The 21,766-nt window shown below is 44.7% G+C and overlaps 1 protein-coding gene across 7 annotated transcripts in view; it reads left to right on the forward strand.

Moving 5' to 3' along the window:
- The window catches only part of CREBRF (CREB3 regulatory factor), a 45,559-nt gene that overhangs the window by 9,083 nt on the left and 14,710 nt on the right, over positions 1-21,766 (forward strand). The window contains exons 2-8 of one of the 7 annotated variants that reach the window (XM_037057784.1): positions 4,850-5,061; positions 5,465-5,553; positions 8,879-9,063; positions 11,188-11,313; positions 12,685-13,771; positions 18,672-18,866; positions 20,555-20,744. In XM_037057784.1, coding sequence (XP_036913679.1) covers positions 9,055-9,063; positions 11,188-11,313; positions 12,685-13,771; positions 18,672-18,866; positions 20,555-20,744 — 1,607 coding nt within the window. In that variant the 5' untranslated portion in view covers positions 4,850-5,061; positions 5,465-5,553; positions 8,879-9,054. Of the gene's footprint in view, positions 1-4,849; positions 5,062-5,464; positions 5,554-8,573; positions 8,640-8,878; positions 9,064-11,187; positions 11,314-12,424; positions 12,556-12,684; positions 13,772-18,671; positions 18,867-20,554; positions 20,745-21,766 lie in introns of those variants that run through there. The other 6 variants (XM_037057781.1, XM_037057785.1, XM_037057782.1 and 3 more) reach the window with 6 other exon arrangements.

A 21,766-nucleotide genomic window follows, 5' to 3' on the forward strand; every position in this document is an offset into this window, starting at 1 on the left:
AGTTTGGGTTTATATCTTCAGTAGCAGCAGCAGCCCAGAATCATCTACCAAGGAAGGAGTCTGAGAATAAAAACAGCTATCATTTATTGAGAGTCCTCTTTGTGCCAGGGCTAGATACTTAACATAACATCATGAATCACAATATCCCCACAAAGAAAGAAGGGGAATTCTTATATTTACAAATACATGGAGGCAAGTGAGAATCAGAATGAAGTTCCAAATATTCAGTTATAAAAGAGAACTCTTTTTAAAAAATATTTTTTATTTATTTATCTTTAGAGGGGAAGGGAAGGAGAGAGGGGGGAAATATCAATGTATGGTTGCCTCTTGTGAGTCCCCTGCTGGGAACTGGCCTGCATCCCCCAGGCATGTGCCCTGACCGGGAATCGAACTGCGATCGTGTGGTTCGCAGCCCCCGCCCCCCCCCCCCCAGCTCAATCCACTGAGCTACACCAGCCAGGGCTAAAAGAGGACTCTTTATCTTGAATCTAGAGTTCGTTTCTCATCAAACAAGCCTTTTTTAGGAGTATTAGAGTCAAAGAGGGAGCCAGCCTTTATCAGTGTTGAAAGAATTGACTTAAAAGCTGTGTTAGCAATCTCTTTGTAGCCCTGTGCCCATAACCTGTGTACCAGCTGTTCTGTAGTCTTGGCCTGTTACAGAGTAGGGAGGAATTGAAGGGAATTTCAATGCTGTCTCTAGTCTGTGTTCATGTTGTGTTTGAGGAGACAATACATCTTGAGGGAAGAGCCCAGCCCTTTGCTGACAGCAAGGGAGTATGGAGGTGGTTAGGTTATGTCCAGAGTGTCCTGTGATGGATATTTCCATGGAATCCTGCTGTATGGCTCCAGTGAGTTCTCATCTGCACCACTGTCTTTTTATACTGCTGACTTCCATTGTACTGTTCGTTCTTTACATTTTGTAGATTACTGCAGAACAGTCCATAAAGCGAAATGATTCTCTAAAGTTCCAATCTCAATGTGCATTGAACATTTTATTTTAATTAAAAATTGTGTGTGTGTGTGTGAGACAAAGTGGAAGGGGAAGGGAAGGAGAGAAGCAGGGAGAGAGGGAGGGAACAGTGTAACATGTGCGTTCCATTGGTGTAAAGAAATTCTAACTCTTCCTTCCTCTGCCTGCTCTCTCCTCCCTGGATAAGAATCATCTCAGGTCTTTAAAACTGGCTGAAATTCAGACAGCACTCATCCTGGAAATTTAAATAAAAGGGCTACAATTTTAAATATTTTTACTATATGATACTACAGTGGTTCAAGCCTCAATTAACAAGCTACTACAGGACACTTCAGAGCACATAAAAGATGGTCAATAAATATATATTAATGACTGACTGACTTCTAATGCTCTCTCTGTATATGAAGAACATGGAACCTCCTTACCCAGAAGGACCTGTGGTCTCAGGATTTCCTGTCCACTGTTGGTCAGCTTTTGTCTGGGTGCCTGTGCTGGACAAGGCATTGCCTTTGGCACTGCAGTGAGATAGACGTGAAATATAATGGTCATCAGCCCTGGCTGGTGTAGCTCAGTGGATTGAGCGAGGGCCTGCAAACCACACGATCGCGGTTCAATTCCCAGTCAGGCTACATTCCTGGGTTGCAAGCCAGTTCCCAGCAGGGGACTCACAAGAGGCAACCATACATTGATATTTCTCTCCTCCTCTCCTTCCCTTCCTCTCTAAAAATAAATAAATAAAATATTTTTTAAAAAAGAAATATAATGGTCATCAAAGGTTTTACAATCTGGTGGTGGAGACATGGGGTTGGAGAGGAGGGTGAGGAAAAACCTGAGCCAGGGCATGAAAGGCCAGGGTCTCACTGTTGGAGATCTTCAGTGGAGTGAGATTTTACGTGCCTCAAAGATTTGGGGAAAGTGTTAAGATGAAGAGAATATTCGTGTCATGCGTATTTATAGAAGAGTAGTGGAAGATAGGGTTGTGTCTGAGTATTATGAACATTATCCCAGAGATGTCTGGGAGTGCTAAAGTGATGTGGTAGTTTAAGGAGAATAATTTTATAATGGGACATAATAAGTGCAGGGAAGGAGATCTGCAGGTCAAATATTGGATTGATCAGTAGAAAATGATGAGGCAAGTAAGGGTTGAGAATGTGGGGAGGGCTGAGTCAAACATGTGCTCGCTACAAGGGAAGTGTCAGTGTATCTTCGTTAAGGAGAACTGGCGAGTAAGAGGGGGGAACTAAAAATCAAGGCCGGGGTAGGTGCTTGCGCCTGCGTGGCTGAGAGTGCCGGTATTAGGGACAGAACAGGAATGTTTGGGGGGGGGCGTGTTGTGTCCGAGCTACAGGATGTGGATGAACACAGAAATACCTGCTCTCAGATGGCAGGGTTTGTGCACTTGGGTGTTTAAGGTAAAGATGCGATTTACCTGTCCTCTAGATGTGATCTTTGAGAGTGGAAGAGTAGAGGTCATCTCTGAGATGGAGGTTTGCACAGAGGCGGCATTTCCCGAATGACCTTGGACAAGTCCCTTAGCCTTGCTGAACTTTTTTTACTGACATAAAAATGGTTGGACAGAGGGTCGGGGATGGTGGTTACGCTAATAGTTACCCTAACTACTTCACCAAGTTGTATGAAATAACAGGATATAGCTGTGTGCTTTGTACTCTGTTAACAGCTACACAAATACAAATTTGTGAATATTGTGTTGCCAGTAGTCACCAAGTATGGCTGGGGTTAGAAATGTGTTCTTTGGTTTTGTCTAAAACTGTCCCACACTCTTATTCTTACGCTCTGAGCAACTTAGTCGACAGGTACTGAGGCTTCAGAAAGCCTCTGATGTTTTATAGTTACAGAAATAAAAAGTAGCTCCTCCCATTCAACTCACATTGATCCAGAAGCCTGCTTGTATGGCTTTTCTTATTGGTTCTCAAAGCATTTTAAGTAAACTTCCATACGTTATCTCTGTAGTCCAAAGATTAAAGTTGAGCGAAACCTTTGGGAAGGAATTGAAGACAATTCTGAAAGGTCTTGCGTCTTCCTCCAAGACAGCATTCCAGAGAGAGATCATTTTTGCGATAGGGTGTCTTAGCTCCTCAGGGTTCTCAGTAAAATTACTTTGCTTAATTAAGTTTTGGTGGTAAAACTAATTAAGCCCCATATTCTTTGGACTCCTGGAGTATGAGGATAAAAGGAGACTATTGGATTGACCCAGGGACAGAGTCCACTAGGCGGTCAGGTCACATCTGCCGGATCAAACTGGCAGATGAAATTGTATCTGCTTATAAGGTCATAAGTACTCTTTGACTAGGAAGAAGCTGTTTCCTCATCTCATTTGAGGGGAAAATATGTCTTCTCCCTCCTTACTGTCTTCTTTCCTCTGTTTTCTGTCCTTAAAGACCAGCAGCAGCAGGATTTAGAAAATAAATAATGCGGATCTTTTGCTGATAACTCCTGACATAAACTATAATCATCCAGCTTGACATATACTTGCCTGTTTTGTAAATTTTGGAGTTCAGAGAACTGCTGTTGAAGGGTAGAGAAGCTGTCTTCGCCTGCACTCGTGGTCACGGGATTTGTATTACGTAATAAGGGGGGAGCGTGGCCCCACCTTTCCTCCAGTGAGTTCCTGGCTTAGGCAGCCTCTGCGTCCTCACCGGTGTGGAGAGCTGGGGCTCTCTCATGGCTGCTGCGCCGTAAAGCAGGTAGCAGCTTGATTCAGTAAGCACTGGGGGACTGGTTCAACGTTTGCTGAGTTGTTTTCAAAAGAATTACTGAAGGGGACATAGGAGGCATAGCAGAGTGGCTGGGATGTGTGGAGGTTGGCTTCTGGTTTGTTAAAGAGCTTGGGCGGTGGGATAAACCTTTTCTCTAGCCCAACAAGGGAGTCCATGGGTAGACACCTTTAAATGACCAAGCCAGTAGTCCTCCCCACCGTCTCTTCCCTCCCCTTTCCTCCCTTTCTTCCAGCTTTACTTGGGGGATTAAGAGCCAAACGATTTGCTTAAATTGTGGGTCAGGACAGTCACCACCTTTTAGAATTGTGAATCTGGCGCAGTTGAAAGAAACAGACCCCAAGACCTCTGCCCACCTGAAGGAAATGGTGAGCACAAACCAGCAAAAATTAGGCAAGATCCAAATAAACCGTGGAGTGTGAATTGTGTAACAGTGTAAATGTTTGGCACTTCTTACCTCAAAAACGTTTTTAAAATATTTTTCATTTTGGTAAAATAAGTGTAAATTTTCCCATTTAAACCATTTTTAAATGTGCAATTCAGTGGCATTAAGTACCCTGACAATCTTGTGTGACTACTGTCACTATCTATTTCCAGAACATTTTCATCATCGCAAACTGGAGCTCTCTACCCATTAAACACTAACTCTCCCAGCCTCTGCTAACCTCTATTCTGCTTTCTGTCTCTCTGAGTTTGCCTGTCCCAACACCTCACAGTCATACAATGTTTCTCCTTTTATGTCTGATTTAGTTTATGTAGCACAGTGTTTTCATCCATGACATGGCATGTATCAGCGTTTCATTCCTTTTTATGGATGAACAGTTTTGTTGAATATAGGGACTGAATTTTGTCACCTGTTCATCTGTTGATGGCCGCTAGGGCGGTTTCCAGCTTTCGGCTACAGCACAGAGTGCCGTGTGAACATGGGGGTATCTGTGTTCGCCCTGCTTTCGAGTCTTCAGGTGTATCTCCAGGTGTGGAGTTGCTGGACCATATGGCTGTCTCTCTGTGTACCTTGGTGAGGGCCTGTTCAGCTGCTCCCCAGCTGCGTCGGTTCACGTTTCCGCCAGCAATGTGCACGTGGGTTCTGATTTTTCCATATCCTCGCCAACACTTGTTATTTTTCTCTTTTTTTGGGTAATAGCCATCCTAATGGGTGTGTCAGAAATTCTTGACCATCTACCCTGAGGAATGTTGGATGACTCAGAAGTGCTGCTCGCCGTCGTGAGGAACAGTTCCCTCCAGTTACCGCAGGGGAGCGGTGGCCTGCGCCCGTGCCCTCTCCCGGGAGCTGCAGGGACGCCCACCACGCGGACTGAAGCTGTTTGTCCAGAGGACAGTCTCGTTTTCAGAGAGGTGTGTGTTTTTCTTGACGTCAACCTTGTTTTTATACGTGGACTGTCCGGGGTCAGCTGAAACCCTCAGATACAGGAGGGGCGTAAATGAGAAGCTCTTGGGTATTCGTGAGCTGCCTGGGGCACACCCGTCAGCCCTAGGGTTTGGCCTTTAAAGATTAGGTCGGTGGTTTGAGCAGTCCCAGGGAGGAGGAGCTTTTGTGAGAAGTTATTTGACCTTCCTTCCCTTACCTTGTGCTTTGCCTGAGGTACATAGTAAGTGTATTTGCAGTGGAGACTCAAAAAAACCTGGGGTAGGACCTGGTGGAAAGGGCTGTTACGAAAGAGACGAAACTCTGGGTGTCTTTAAGTGGCACCATCGCTGCTCATAAATCAAACATTTGCCCCATCTCATTGCTTCACAGGGCTGGTTCACGGTTACCAGAATATTGTCCTGTGACAAGGAGTTGCTGTTGAATAGTTTTCAGTGAGCCCTGGTAGAGAAAATCTGTTGGTAAACATCATTTCTGATGGACCACAGTCTTTTCTCCCTTGAAAAACAAAACTGTATTGGGAACTGTGAATAAAAGGAAGTAAGGGGAAATAATTTAGTCTTTCCCTCAGCTTTTTTTTTTTTTTCTTAAGAAACACTGGTCTTGTGTTCAGCTTGAGGGTAGAATGGAGGATTTTGTGATCAAGTAATATAAGTTTGGGACTTTTGAGACATGACATCTGTTCTGTTCACCTATTGGTGATTTATAACGTGCATTAGCACCTAGCACACCTGGCACTTTCAGCTTCCGGAAGTCCTGCGTGAAGGCGGTGTAAGTCTCGTTTAATGTGTTTTCCAAAGCTCACTACCCTTCTGTTGAGTAACCGTCTAACATTCCTGGGAACAAATATTGTTCGGGTCACACATTAGGAACTTAGACTATTGCTTTTTATGGACTTAAATATTAAAACTTGAGTAAAATAGGGATTTTCTTGAGCCTAGAAAAGTGTGTGGGCGTCCTGAAGAGCAAGCTGTTACACCGTCCTCTTCGGCATTCATCGGCCACCCAGGCACTCACGTCCCCTTTAGCATGTGGCTCCCTGGTGTAGGTGATGATTGTGGAGCAGTGTGTCATGATGGGAGAGTCTGTGTAATGGCAACTGCTGTAAAAGCGCCTTTTTCCCTCCACTTTGGGTGGGGGTTTTGTTCCTGGTTGTTTCTCAGAGTATGTGTGGAATGGGACCAGGCGTTTCTGGGTAATGGATGCCAAACGTTGGGGATGAGGATCATTTGTTGTGAACTCAGGTCCTTAGTTTGAGAGACTACGAGACTTTATCACTAAAAAGAGGTCCTACTGATTGGTGAAGAGGTGACCTTCCCTCACTCCTGCTTGCTGCTCCTTGAGAGACTAGGAAAGGCAACTGAGGACCTTGAACTGTCCCAGGGGAAGGAGCCCAACCCTCTCCGTAGTGGATCCTCTCACTCAGGAATGGGTATCTTTAAAACCATCCGCCTTGCTTACAGCAGCTGTCCCAGAGGCTGCGTTTCTGAGCTGGGTATACCTATTGATCAGAATCACCTTTTACATTTATTTTATTACTGTATCCTAGTTTAATGTTTCATTTAATTTTCATAACGTTCCTGTTACATAGTTAAGGGAGAATAATTGTTAATTCCTCAGTCTGGGAGCTAAGGCAAAAAAATTTAAGCTCTAATTCCTGAGTCTGCTTAGTTTTGATTATGGGATCAAAACTGGAATCCAAGTCTCATTTTTCCAAAACAAGTGGTCTTTTTGCTAACTGCATTGATTGACGTTTGCTTTGAGGCCGAGTGTTTAAATACAGTTTTAAATACTTGTGTTTGTATGGCAGTATTGTGGCATAGAAAATTCGGTAGCCAGAGAGATGAGAAAAATGAGGCTTAGAAAGATTGACCTACCCAGTGTTGCATAGTTTGCAAGCGAAAGCTGCAACCAGCGTTTAGCCCCGTTGTTGATCCCGTGTTTCCCTGATAAAGCAAGCTATTGGGAGAGGATGTCTTGCGTAGATGCTAATAAAAATACGTTGAATACAATTCTATCTCTTCCTGAGTCTTCAACCCTTGCTAGGACGGGTGAGTTTCTGGTTTTACAGAATATCAGACTTTTCTCCCAGACCCACAGCATGAACCAGGGTTGCACTGGTACACTTTGTTGAATGCATCACTTAGAATCTCATGTCTTTTTGGGGTGTGCATAATAGGTCCAGAAAATGCGCCTGACCTGTTTCTCACAGGAATCAAGGGAAGAGTTTGGGAGACTACGTATCAGCAGTGGGACCAACCACAAAGCCACATAAGCAGAAGCTGGGCCAGAACTGGCCTTTGGCAAGAGCAGGGTTCAGTCTACTTAGACTGTAGCCCTGGTTTGAGGTGCATTAACAAATTCTGTTTCCAAGCCCAAGCTGGGCACTTGGTGGTGTCTCCTAGGCTAAGGAAGAGCTCAGAATGACAACCAGAGGGAGGAACCCAGCAATGAGCCAAGAAATACAAATTAGATTTATTAATCTGATTAAGTAGAGTAATGATTGACTCCCTTGTTGCCTATGTTTTATTTATTCAGCAGCAGATCTTTGAAATAATGCACCACTCTAACCTTGCAGCCCAGAGAGTGTGCTAATGATAGAGGCAGCTCAGCTTAAGTTGGCTCTTACATCAACCTCAGAAATGATACTGCATCTGGACTGAACAAGCAAGGAGTAGGCGGTGGTTCTCAGCTTTGAGGGAGGGTCAGAATCACCTAGATGGTTCCTTGAGACATGTATCTGGGCCCCACTTCCAGAATTCCTGCTTTAACAGGTCTGGGCGGGGGACCCCAAGCCTTTGTACTTGTGACGAGTTTCCAGGTTGACATTGATGATGGTGCTGGTCCTGGGATCACACTGGAGGCCCACTGATCCAGGAAAGATGATGAAATGCGTACCGCTGAGTGATTCTGATGATTAAGGCCTTCACAGAGGAGGGACAAGGGAACTCACATTTAAGTCTTCCACAGTTACGACCTTGCGCCAAGTGATTTGCAATCATTGTTTAATTTAACCCTAAAAACCACTCTGCAAAGTAGTCCTTACCCGTTTCCCCCTCAGCATACACACATTGAAAAACTTACCTGAATAATTCTTTAAGGACAGCTTTCACTTACAACTGAAAGAATAATGCTGCACATACCATTATGAATGTGGCTTTATTTAGTGTAGAGGATATGTTAAATTACATCATTCACTGTTATATGTTCATTGCTCTTACATCTTTATGAGTATAGATTCATTTAGCAGTAATGATTATACAGTAGATGGAATTAAAAGTTGCAACATACTTTCTCATACGGAACATAAAGTGAACAGGAACTTTAATGTTAAGTATAATACATCTTTCAGATCACATGAAAAAAATCAGCCTTTGTTAATTTTTCAGGGTTTTTTTAATCCTCTCCCTGGGAGATACATTGATTTGAGAGAGAGAGAGAGAGAAAGACATTGAGCACCTGCCTCCTGTATGCACCTCGCCTGGGGATCATACCCCCTGCAACTTTTTGGTGTATGCGGCAACATTCCAACCAGCCGAACCACCTGGTGAGGGCTCAGGGCTGTTTTGTTTAATGTGGTTCATTTCTTATTGACTGATTTCTATTCTAGAAACAAATAAAGGAAAAAATGGTGAATTTTAGAATAGTTGGCATTAAGAAAGAATCAAATTCTTGGTACTGCAACCGCAAGCCTTATTCATTTAAAGTATTAGTTAAGGTCATTTTAAAAGGTCAACTTGTTTTTAATGGTGCTCGGTGAAGTTCCTGTGTGTTGTTGTTTGACAGATTCGCACAGAAAAGAAAAGCAGCAATCCCAGCAGTTGAAGTGAAGGCATTCCGGGGAACCCTGCCATTTATTGTGAAAATCATCTTTAATTCTGAAATTAAAAGTAAAGCTGGAAAGGAATTTACAAACGAGAAAAAAAAGTTTGGGGTCGGACTCACTGGATCTGGGCTTGGAAATGCCTCAGGTAAATCGCACAGAGTAGGTGCGTGGTTTTCTGTTCTCCCGTGGCAGAAAGTCAGTGCCATTAGTTCTGTAAGTTCTCCGATTCTGGACATGACTTGACGCGCTACCTTTTTTAAAGACATTTGTCTTCTGCTCTCAGCTAGTTTTGAATACATGTCCTTCCTTCCATTGCTTCTGTTTTCTGCTTTGCTATACAGCTTTGACGTTTATGAGCTCAGCACAGGGAACATGGTGAGTGGACAGATCTGCCGGCTTTCTGGGGCTAAACCTACTCCCCTGAAAATTAATCTGCCACAGAAAGCCTGTTTTCATCTTCTCTGTCTTCTGTTGCCCATTTGTTCCTTTCCACTCGTGCCTGTTGAATTTAAAAGTAATTAAGAGGAGATGGAGTATGTCTTTTGTATACACATATGTATACAAACACACACCTCCCCTAAAACATGTCTAAGGATGATTATATGCATTTATATTACTTTTAATTGATCAGTTCTGGGTTCAGGCAATCACTGAAACCATAAACGAAGCTCTGTTAGACCCCACTCTGCATAGCCACACTTCCTCCCTTCCTCCTCGTCATTGGCTTTTACCCTCTCCCCTCTTTGTGTTCAGTTCTGGGGAGAAGTCTAGGAATAATGAGAGGGCAGGGATGCTTCGTGGCTTCGTGAGAGACCAGGCAGAACTCTGCCCTGAGCACAGCAAATCAGAAACTTGCTGGGGCTGTGCAGTGACGCAGAGGCAGGCAGCAGAGGTGACGAAAAGGGATTTGCTCGCTGATGTGGAACAGACCAGTGGCCCACCTCACCCCGACCGCCCTGCCAAGCGGGCTGCACGTGCCCATTCAGAGTTCTTTCCCACCCACAGGTTAATCTGCTGTTTATTGAATACTTGAATTTAGGGCTATAAAGCACTTATTTTGAGCTTGCCGTCGGGTAGGGTTGTGGGAAGTCAGAGAAAGAAAAGTATGGGGTGGGATATACCAGTGAAGGGAACATGATGAGAGACTATGTGTGGGTCTGTGGTAGGTAGAAGGTATATGAACACAAAAATGTAAGCAAACCGTCTAGAAATTTTTGAAAGTTTTAGCAGAAACTTGCAGAATAAGAACGAAAAGGCGGAGAGGAAATTTTATTTTTTCCCCATCCTCTTCCTTCATGCAAGTTCAATTTCAAAGGGAGACCTCTCTTTCGTTTGAGCCACTTGAGGAGCATGAGCCCCGCCTTCACTCTGGAATGATTTGTAGAGATGTTGAAATGGGAAAGGGGGATTGACTCTGGGTGGTGAGTCTTTTTTCCCTTTCTTATTTATTACAGAATGAATTGCACCCTTTTCAGGAACCAGGATTAAAGCTACTGAGCTCATGTCCAAGTTAGTCTCCCCAGGAAATTTTTTTTAAAGGACTGTTGGGGTTTTTTTTAAAGATTTTTATTTATTTATCCTTTAGAGGGAAAGGGAAGGAGAGAGGGAGAGAAATATCAATGTATGGTTACCTTTCGTGAGTCCCCTGCCAGGAACTGGCCTGCAACCCAGGCATGTGCCCTGACTGGGAATCGAACCGCGATCATGTGGTTCGTAGGCCCGTGCTCAATCCACTGAGCTACACCAGCCAGGGCCCCCAGCAAATTTTTGAATGTTTGACTGATTGTATCTCCATCATGGCCCTGGAGGCATTTGTTGATTGGAGATGCCCAAATTCCCTTCCGGCTTGCTCTGGGAAATCAGACATTGGACTCACTTAGGAGTACAGAGTCAGGCTGACTTGCTCCTTCCCAGAGTTAGTACAGAGAGTATTAGTACAGATGGATTTGAAGAATATCGATAACCTAATAAAAGTACTTCTTAGGTGTACTGTATGCTGATTCTGGTGGCTAAATGAACTTTCATTTTTAGAGGTTAGGTATTTTGAACAATTGCTGCTCTGTTCCTTCTTTTTTTATGCATCTTAGTTATTTTCCTAATATAAGCCCACAGTGTAATGCTAGTTAAGTCTCTGAAATGTACTGGACGGTAGAAGAGATTCCGAATTGTTTTCTGAAAATAGTCAGTAGGTGTGGGGTAGGATGTATGTGTCATAAATCGGTCTTGAAGTAGTCTTTCGGGCTCTGAAGTTAAGACCTCTCTGTCACAGCCCAGTGTAAGTGGAATGGACCCGCCTTTCGGGGACGCCTTTCGAAGCCACACCTTTTCAGAACAGACTCTGACGAGCACAGACCTCTTAGCAAACAGCTCAGACCCAGATTTCATGTATGAACTGGTGAGTAACGTTTTCTTGGATTCTTCTCTGATTTACGGTAAGAGTGTTGTGGTCGAGTGTTTTATTTATAAATGACAGAAAGTCAAAAAGGACGTGTTTAGGCCTAATTCGATTCTTGGGACTGTCTAGAAAGAAGAAAGGTTTTCTAAATATCTTTAGTCTGATTTTTGATGATGAGGGAGGGAAACTGTCTTCTTTAATGGGCCTAAATGCTAAAGAGGTTTTGAACTGGAAAAGATAAGAATGGTAACGTTGAGCAAGATGTATGACACAGAATGTGAGACAAAATAGCAATTTCAAGCAATATCTGCATGTACTTATTTATTCTTGAGGTGAATAGACACTTCAGATTCCTAAGAGGAACATTTAAAAATAATTATATACAATATAAGCATCACAGAAGTACATAAAAGCTGGAAAACTAAGAATACGAATCAGTTAATTCACTAAAAACTATTGACTTGTACACTTAATATTGGTGACTTTTATGGTATATAAATTATATACTTCAATAAAGATGTTAAGACACACACACACAAAATAAAAAATTCCAAACAAATAAAAAGTCAACACAACAAAACACTGGGAAACGGAAACTTTCTCGTTTCCTTCCCGAGCCTCTACTCCCCAAACCTCCCCAAGGGGAGCTGCTACTGACACGGTTTTTCTGTGCCTACAGAATTGCGTGAATGTTTTTAATTGGATGACGTATTTATATATAAGTGTTGTGTTCTGTCACCTTTTTAACATACAAATATGTGGTGAGCACCTTTCATGTCAGTTCATTGGACTTGAACCTCATTCTTTGTAACGGCTGCATGGTCTTCCTCACATTTTTAAAATTACACCTCTACTCGTGAGGAATATTTTATTTGCCAAGCCCAAGCGTTGTTACAAGGTCTTACTAAAGATCTTGTTCTGTGGCTGAGTTCCAACTCTCTTTGAATTGCTCTTTGCCTGTAACTTCGAGTTCTCATTTAAGAAGACACTTTGTTCTGTGATTAAGGTAAGGTCTTCACTGTTGCTTTGTAATTGAAGCTTATATCTAATCTAAGGAGGTCCCAAAATCCTTCTAGGTCAAAGATCAGGAAATGTAAACTTTTTTTTTCAGGAAGAGTGTTTATAGTAAAGTTCAAGAGGCCTTGATATCTGGACCATACTTAAACCTCTCAAAGGACATATTTTCCCTCCTTTTTTTTCTTGCCCAAGAAAATGATGTTATATGGAATGGTAAAGTTTCATGTAAGTAGCCTTTATCTTAAAACAGACCAGAGGTCAAGTACTGGTTTTTATCAATTTGATATATGGAAGTGGATGGAGGCGAGTATTTCCTAAAGCAGGGTGTGTAATTTTGTCTTGAACCTTTCTCAGGATAGAGAGATGAACTACCAACAGAACCCTAGAGACAACTTCCCTTCCCTGGAGGACTGCAAAGACGTTGAGAACCTGGAGTCTTTCACGGACGTCCTGGAGAACGAGGGCGCTTTCACCTCCAACTGGGAGCAGTGGGACACGTACTGTGAGGACCTAACAAAGTACACCAAGCTGACCAGCTGTGACATCTGGGGGACGAAAGAGGTGGACTACTTGGGTCTCGATGACTTTTCTAGCCCATACCAAGATGAAGAGGTCATAAGTAAAACCCCAACTTTGGCCCAGCTCAATAGCGAAGACTCTCAGTCTGTTTCTGACTCCCTGTATTACCCAGATTCACTTTTCAGTGTCAAACAGAACCCTCTGCCTTCTTCGTTCCCCGGCAAGAAGCTCGCAAGCCGAGCAGCCGCCCCTCTGTGTTCTTCTAAGACCCTCCAGGCTGAGGTCCCTTTGTCAGACTGTGTCCAGAAGGCAAGTAAGCCCACCTCAAGCACGCAGATCGTGGTGAAGACCAACACGCACCACACTGAGAAGGTGAACGTTCATGTGGAGTGTAAAGACTACGTGAAAAAGGCGAAAGTAAAGATCAGCCCGGTGCAGCAGAGCCGGCCCTCGCCGGGCCAGGCTCACGCAGACGCCGCGAAGGAGAACACCTGCTACTGTGGGGCAGTAGCAAAGAGGCCGGAAAGGAAGGGGGTGGAGCCTCTTCAGGGTCCCGCCGCTCCAGCTTTGCCTTTCAAAGAAACCCGGGAACTACTGCTGAGTCCCCTGGCGCAGGAGGGCCCTGGGGCAGCTGCAGCAGGAGAGAGCAGCAGCCTTTCGGCCAGCGCATCGGTCTCGGATTCGTCCCAGAAAAAAGAAGAGCACAATTACTCCCTCTTTGTCTCCGACAACTTGGGTGAGCAGCCCACCAAGCACAGTCCCGAGGAAGAGGAGGATGATGAGGAGGATGCCGACGACGAGGACCACGACGAAGGATTTGGCAGCGAGCACGAACTTTCTGAAAATGAGGAGGAGGAGGAAGAGGAAGAGGATTATGAAGATGACAAGGATGATGATATTAGTGACACTTTCTCTGAGCCAGGTATTGTAATGCTTAGGTGCTGTAATGCAGACTTGCCTGACTGACCTTTCTCTACTCTCTGGAAGTGGAGGCTTTGCTCTGGGTGCTTTCTTTGTCTTAGTTGGAGGATTAAATGGCTTAATGTCTTGGCTTCAATATGTAATTGCTTCTTTTTCTGTTCAGACAGCTCTAAAATAATTACTTTTGCTCGTATAGTGTTTCATGTGCTGGTTCCTCGAGGGCTACTCCTTAATTTATTTTATGCTAAGTGACCTGATTTATCACTCTGGAGCAGCTGTACAAAGATGCCAAGAATTGATTGACTTAAAAAAACATTCCTATTTATGCACGAGTCCCTCCATTAAGTTAGGAGTTTACAGAATGGTGAACCAAGGGATGATGGTTTAGACTATTCATACCTATAACCCACAAAGCCTACTTAATGAATAATGTAAAGGAGAACTTTTTCTTTGTGTCTGCTGCCTCTTTCGTGTGCTCAGTATTTTTACATTTAAGAAAAATACACACTGTAATTTCATGAGCATGAAAGAGATTCTGTTTTATTTCTGTACAGTGCTTACAAACAAAAGCGAGACAGAAAGTGAAACCTGCAGGCACTGGTCTGCTTCAGCATTTCCACACTTGTGCCATAGCCGCCGCTGGCTTGTGCGGTTTCCTTATGAAAATGGTATTGCCAGGTGGAACACAGTTAATACACAAAGAAGTGGAGATCTTCAAGTTTAAGCAGAAGTTTTTTTTTCCCCAGAAATAATGTTGATACTATAATGCCTACATAAAAAACTTGTTACTAAAAAACCTTACAAATTGCCAAAGAACACCAGTTCCTGTTTGTTATGATGACTGCTGGAATTTCCGGCAGTATAAACATTGGTATTTAATTTGGGGGAAGGTTGTTAAGGCACAGTCGCCGCACTGCGGGCACTGGAGCACTGTTCCTCCTGAAGGATTCTTTTTACTGCCGCCTTCCTGTTGCACAGACGCTTAGGTGCGTGCGTTTGATACGACCGAGTTGTTTGACTTGGGTGGGATTGCAAGTAAAGAAAAGGTACTTCCAGTTTAATGTGGAGGGGAGGGGGTTTTCCCTTTTCTTTGGTTTACTTTAGAACTCCATAGAGTCTAGATAGTACAGTTGTCTTTCCTACTTAGCAGGAAAAATTTTCAACAAGCGAATACAGTCTGCTTGGAGATGTTTCAGGGGAAGCCATCTTTGTAGTTTGTAGGGAGACCAGAGTGGTCCTTACCGTCTGGGAGGCCAGCCCTGTTGCTTTGAGTCCACATTTAAAATTAGGTTAGGAGGGTGGGGGAAGAGTTGAGACCAGGAGGAACCAGGTAATAACTAAGGGACATGGAAAGTGTGGGGAAGTAAGTGCCTTTGCCAGCTGGTGCTTAAAGGGATAGATAAACCGGGAAGCAAATTTCCCCATCACCAGCCAGGACTATACTATACTGGCTCACGTTTTGCTCTTCATTGACTTTTCACGCCACTTAAAATTTTTTTTTGACCTTTTGACTTGGTTTCCTGTTGAGAGGTGAGTGGGCCCATGAAGAGACACTGCTTGGTAGGTTGACCCTTGTTTCCATGTTCTCAACCTTTGACCTTGATAGGAGGGTCCAGTGGCAGGGTTGGTCCTGCCCTGTTAGGCCACATCCCCTGGATGGCCTTGAGCAGTCAACACTGCTTTAAAGCAGAGACGGGCTAGCAGCACTCTGCAGGGGGCAGCTCTCCTCCTGTGGCTGTTCGACAGTGTTACAAGTTTGGGTGGCATTTAATTCAGTCGTTTCCAGTTGACTTTAAGTAATATCTCCTTGGTTAGTATCACTGGGATAATTTTCACAAACTTTAATGAATGACATTCATTAACCACAAAATCAGCACAATTTTGTGGTTGTAATTTGGGCTTCATTCACATTTGCTAATGAAAATGTTCCTTTTTCTTGAAGGAAAGTGCTAAACGAGTAAATTTAGGAATGCATGAGTGAATTATTGCTGAGAAGCAGGAAGAAACTGAAGCAGAAAAGTGGGCATCGCTGTAGTTCCTTTAGAGCACGGTTTTAGAGCGGGTGGGTGGGTCTAACTCTCAGCAGACAGTGCACAAAGGCCCTTTTGTGATGACCAGCTCCCTTGATGCTGGCTCTTGGCAGTTCGATACAACAGTGCCCGGGCCTACAAACCTCCAGGAAAGGTGTAAAATGGAGTTTCAGTCCCTCTTCTGGACCGGCTCCCATGTTCTGATAGAGCCTATTCTGTGCACAGGCCACAACAGTTTGGGGTCATGGAGTTACTCGGTTGAGACTGAGAACTGGGCTCCCAGAACGAGACTTTATTTTGTAATGCTCACTGAGCATTTTTACAATTGACTTGACCAGTTCGATGGCCGTAGTCCTTACCACAAAGCTGTGGGATTGACATGTTAGGCNTTTTCTTGAAGGAAAGTGCTAAACGAGTAAATTTAGGAATGCATGAGTGAATTATTGCTGAGAAGCAGGAAGAAACTGAAGCAGAAAAGTGGGCATCGCTGTAGTTCCTTTAGAGCACGGTTTTAGAGCGGGTGGGTGGGTCTAACTCTCAGCAGACAGTGCACAAAGGCCCTTTTGTGATGACCAGCTCCCTTGATGCTGGCTCTTGGCAGTTCGGTACAACAGTGCCCGGGCCTACAAACCTCCAGGAAAGGTGTAAAATGGAGTTTCAGTCCCTCTTCTGGACCGGCTCCCATGTTCTGATAGAGCCTATTCTGTGGACAGGCCACAACAGTTTGGGGTCATGGAGTTACTCGGTTGAGACTGAGAACTGGGCTCCCAGAACGAGGCTTTATTTTGTAATGCTCACTGAGCATTTTTACAATTGACTTGACCAGTTCGATGGCCGTAGTCCTTACCACAAAGCTGTGGGATTGACATGTTAGGCGATAATAAGCCTTTTTGACTTTCTCTTGATTATCATGTCAGGAAAGAATGAGGTGGATCAGTATGGTGAACCATGAAATGAAAAAGAAAAGGGAGAAGGCTTGGCTGGAAATGTTGCATTAAACAAATCATTGGTTAAAAAAATTTTGAGTGCCTCCTTTCGTATCAGGCACTGTGTGGAAATGACAGAGCAGACGCGGTCCTTGTGTCCGTGGAGCCTGGAGTTGAGTGGGCTCACTCGCTCTCGCAGGCTCTGCCTTCTGATCTGCCTGTGTGCCTTGTGACTTGGCCAGAGAGAGGTGCAGGACGGGTTTCTTAAGACTTTTTGGACCACAGAACCCACTTGGGGATGAAGGCGTATCTTACAGTGAGAGTTTTTTCAGAACATACTTTGAGAAATACTTAGTGACCTTAAATGCCAGCCCAGTGGTCTGAGATTGTAACTCGTCTGCGTTTACTGGATCCCGGTGGACTCTGCCGAGAGGTGGGCAACTTCAGCTCACAGGCCCATGGCGTGCATGTGCTGTGGCGAGTTTACCGTGTGCGCTCTTAGAAAATGTTAAAATATTCGGGCAAAGAAAACCGATGGCCCTTTGAATACTTATTTTAAAAGACTGACTGTATTTAACTAATATGTTTAGTCTAATTAATTTAGGAAGGACAGAAGAAACCAAAATCTTCGGGGCCCTTTGAATTTAATGTGGAATGTCTGTGAGGAGAACCCCATTTAGACCATTTCACTGGGGCGGCGCAGGAAGTGTGGGAAGCCCAGGGCAGGCAACCCAGACTCCTGGAGCCATGGGGCCTACATCAGCCCAGGCTCTGTCCAGCCACTAAACTTGTTCATCATTTCTTAAGAACCTGAGGTTCATGGTCACTGTACTGGCCACATTGTTTTAACGAACCACAGACACACGCTGATGCTGTAAGCGCTTGGCCTGACTGTGGCTGCAGAGTCATTCTCTCCAATTGGTTCTCCTTTGAAAGGTTACATTTATTGAGGTCTGATTGTCACACGGTTCCTGTAAGTGCACACTGCTGGGAGTTTGGACGAGTGCACGCAGTGATGTAACCACCACAGTCAAGACACACAGAATTGGACTGCCTCCCCCAAAGTTCCCTCGGGTTCCTTTCTAGTCAGCCCCCCCTCCACCCCCAACTCCTGGCAACCACTTTGCCCCTGTAATTTTGCCTTTTCTAGAATGTCATATAAATGGAATCATATTCCTAGTTAATTCCTAGTCTGAAGAAAACCCGGTAAAATTGTCACTTTTCCCCTAAATGCTCAGATGTCATCACTTTGTAAGTGTCAGTCCCAGAGGAGTCAGTGTTTGGGAGGGAGAGTGGTGGTTGTCCTTGGCCGGCACCACCCAGTTCTTCCTGGCCACCTCAGGTTGCGTGCATCCTGGGCACGGGGGCCCCACGACCCCAGGCACCTCGCCCCAGCTGCGTGAGTGCATACAAGGCGGCACCCTCGGAAGGGGTCCGAGGACTGGCCAGACGAAAGCTGTCGCTGCCTCGCAGCTCTGCCGTGGGGCGACACGCCCGGAAGGCACACGGCTGTCTGTGGAGGGTGTTTCAGAGGCATCCGTATCAAAAAGACATTTCAGATCACAGTGCAGTGGCGAAGTGCCATTATCTAATTGTGCTTGTGACGTTCCTGTTGCTCTCCTTCATTATTCTGAGTCCTGTGTGAAGACACACAGTGTCATATACGACCTTACAAAAACCAAAGAGAAACTGTAGGAAGATAGTGTAGTTGTCTTGGATTTTGATCTCTGAATATTTTATGCGTCAGAGATTTCTACATTAAAAGTTATTTTGGGGACCTGATTTATTATCTTTGACATGCCAGTGATAAACAATGATATTTTTAGATGAAAGGAAATGTATCAAACAACAGATAGAAAGATAGAAGGATCTTTTTGTTTGTCATGGTTGGTGTATTAAAATTTATGGAATTTAAAAATTGGGGTGGTGGGGCTTTTTTTTTAAGGCTATGAAAATGATTCCGTGGAAGATTTGAAGGAGATGACTTCAATATCCTCTCGGAAGAGAGGCAAGAGGAGGTACTTCTGGGAGTACAGCGAACAGCTCACGCCATCACAGCAAGAGAGGATGCTCAGGCCCTCTGAATGGAGCCGGGACACCTTGCCGAGTAACATGTACCAGAAAAATGGCTTACATCATGGTAAGAGGGGATTGCGGGCAGCTGTTTATTGCCGCTTTAAATAGAGATACTGAATGGGTAACGTTTAATCGTTGCGTGTGGGTGTCCCACCTTCCCGGCAGACTGGAGAGGGGGCGGTGGGGCTGCCGTGTTTGGTTCACTCACAGACAGCTTCGCCAGGGTTGGGAGTCGTTACTTGGGGGGGGGGGGGCATCCAGNAGCTTCGCCAGGGTTGGGAGTCGTTACTTGGGGGGGGGGGGCATCCAGAAACGAAATGTTCATGTCTAGTCACTTCCAGGAAGCGCTCAGGAGACTGCTGACCCCTGACCTGTCCCAGCTGCCGTAAAACCCAGAGGGGCTGTGGAGGAGAGCGGGCCGTGGCGCTCACTGCCATTCTTACCTAGTCTTCGGGCCTAAGACAGACCGGGAGGTCGGGCTCAAGGCGGTGGTGGGAGAAAGGAGGGCGAGGAAGAGACCAGCTGTAAGAAAAGGGGTGGAAAGAGAAAAGGAGAAAGTAGGGGTCAGGAGAACACTTACCATCTTGGGTAGGTCAGTTTCTGAATTGTGCACCCTGGCTGATGTCATTAAGTAGACTTTCTTCTGTACAAACGTTTTTACATTAATCCAAAGTGGAGGGCACTAGTAAGTTTGGTGCTCGATAATCCAAGTCGCTAAGCGTTTCTGACACTGGAACTGTACCCGAAGTATGTTTGTGCCTCATTTACTTCCCCTGGTACCCAGGTCTGTGTTTTACTGTCTTTCAGTGAGTAAAAACCTAGTTTTTGCCTTAAGATCGATTTTTCTACCAGAAGTGAAAAGGCAGGAATAGTAAATAGGTTCAAAGAGCATGTGGAAAGTACTAAGAAAGTTGCGTGGTGCGTTGTGATGTGAGGACAGAGCTGTGCCTCTTGCCTGCGGTGAGAGGGCGGGGCCCCTGGAGTCTTCTGTGGTGTCATGTGCCAGATGAAGCGAAGAAGAGCTTTCCAAAAGGGCAACTTGAGCTTGGTGGACTTTTGAGTCCAGCATATATGACAGTTTCAATTTAGAGAATCAGACTTGGTTTGGGTAAAATCTCTACAGTCTTTTTCTGAGTGTATTTTTACCCTAGCCCTGATTTATTTATTTATTTGTTTATTTTAAAGATTGTGTTTATTTATGTTTAGAAAGGGGGGAGGGAGGGAGAAGGATAAAGAAAGAAACATCAGTGTAAGAGAGAGACATCTATCTGTTGCCTGTAGCATGCCCCAACAAGAGACCTGGCCCACAAACTTCGCATGTGCCCTGATCAAGGATCAAACTGGTAATCTCGAACTTTGCAGGAGGACACCCAACCCACTGAGCCCTGTCAGCCAGGACCTGATTTTTCTGTGCAGGTGAACTTGACTCCGGTCCTAAAGTCTGAGATGCTTAGTACTGCCATACAAAAACAGTAAGACTGTTACATCAGGGCTAGACACTTAAGCTGAGAAGGCTTGGAAAAGGCTGGAGCTGTCCCTCATTTCCCCCACTCCTTGAGTTGCTACGTGGAGAGGAGAGGGGACCAGTGCTTCCCCCAGGGGCTGTGATCGTGAGACTCTAAACCGTGCCAAGACTTCTGAACAAGGAAGGGGAGTTGGGTGGGCAAACGTGGTCTTAAAATATGGCTGTAGAAAACGTATCTTTTGTCAAAGAAAATGATGTAACTTACACTTCTTTTAAACCTCCTGTAGGGAAATATGCAGTAAAGAAGTCACGGAGAACTGACGTAGAAGACCTGACTCCAAATCCTAAAAAACTACTGCAGATAGGCAATGAACTACGGAAACTGAATAAGGTGATTAGTGATCTGACTCCAGTCAGTGAGCTCCCTTTAACTGCTCGGCCAAGGTCAAGGAAGGAAAAAAATAAGCTGGCTTCCAGGTAAATACTGATCGTGCCGCTCGTGTGAATGAAGTTAGGAGGTGAGGTTAGACTTGCAGTGAGCTTTTATAAAAGCTCATCCAACCCTCAGCCATTTATTCAGAAATACACTCTTACAGGTACTGCAATGAGAGTATTATCAACTTCCCTGGGGAAGTAAAAGATAGTGTTTATGCTATTTTTATCCTTACCGAGGACATTTTTTATTGCTTCTAGAGAGAGAAGGGGGAGAGAGAGACATTGATTGGTTGCCTCCCGTACATGCCCAGATGGAGGTTGTATGTGCCTGGAACACCAGGGCCTGGACCCGCCATCTAGGTATGTGCCCTGACTGGGGCTCAGACCAGCAGCCTTTTGGTCACGGGACAGCACTCCAACCAACTGAGCCACACCAGCCAGGGCAAAAGACAGATTTTATGAATAGGAAAAGTTTCTAAAGGGTAGAGCTGAGCCCTAGGTTGGTGGCTCAGTTGGTTGGAGCATTGTCCCATATACTAAAAGGTTGAGAGTTCGATTCCCAGTCAGGGCAGGACCCATGACTAGGTTGTAGGTTTGATTCCCGGTTGGGGTACATACGGGAGTCAACTGATTGATGTCTGTCTGTCTGTCTGTCTCTCTCTCTCTCTCTCTCTCTCTCTGTCCCTTCCTCTTTCTAAAATCAATAAAAAAACACATCAGTGAGTGAGGATTAAAGAAAAGGTTGGGGGGAGGTGACACACTCAAGTCTAGTATAACAACAAAAATTTTTATCATAGTTTTGGTTTTTGTCAGTTTTACAGTAATTAAAACTTGTTCCTTTTAATGTACACTTCTGTAGGTTTTGACATAGTCAGTCATATAACCACCCCTACAATAAAGATACTGAACATTTTCATCACTTTCAAAAATTTCCCCGTGCCCCACTGTAGAAGTAAACCCCTTCTCCCGCCCTCCCCCTCACCACTGCTGACCCTTCCTGCCCTTGCAGGTGCGCCTTCTCCAGAATAGCGTACAGGTGGGTCCTGCTGCTTCCGGCCTTTCCA

This window comes from Sturnira hondurensis, unplaced genomic scaffold (genome assembly GCF_014824575.4).
Source record: "Sturnira hondurensis isolate 20B ecotype Veracruz unplaced genomic scaffold, ASM1482457v3 Scaffold0009733, whole genome shotgun sequence".
Classification (NCBI taxonomy): domain Eukaryota; kingdom Metazoa; phylum Chordata; class Mammalia; order Chiroptera; family Phyllostomidae; genus Sturnira; species Sturnira hondurensis.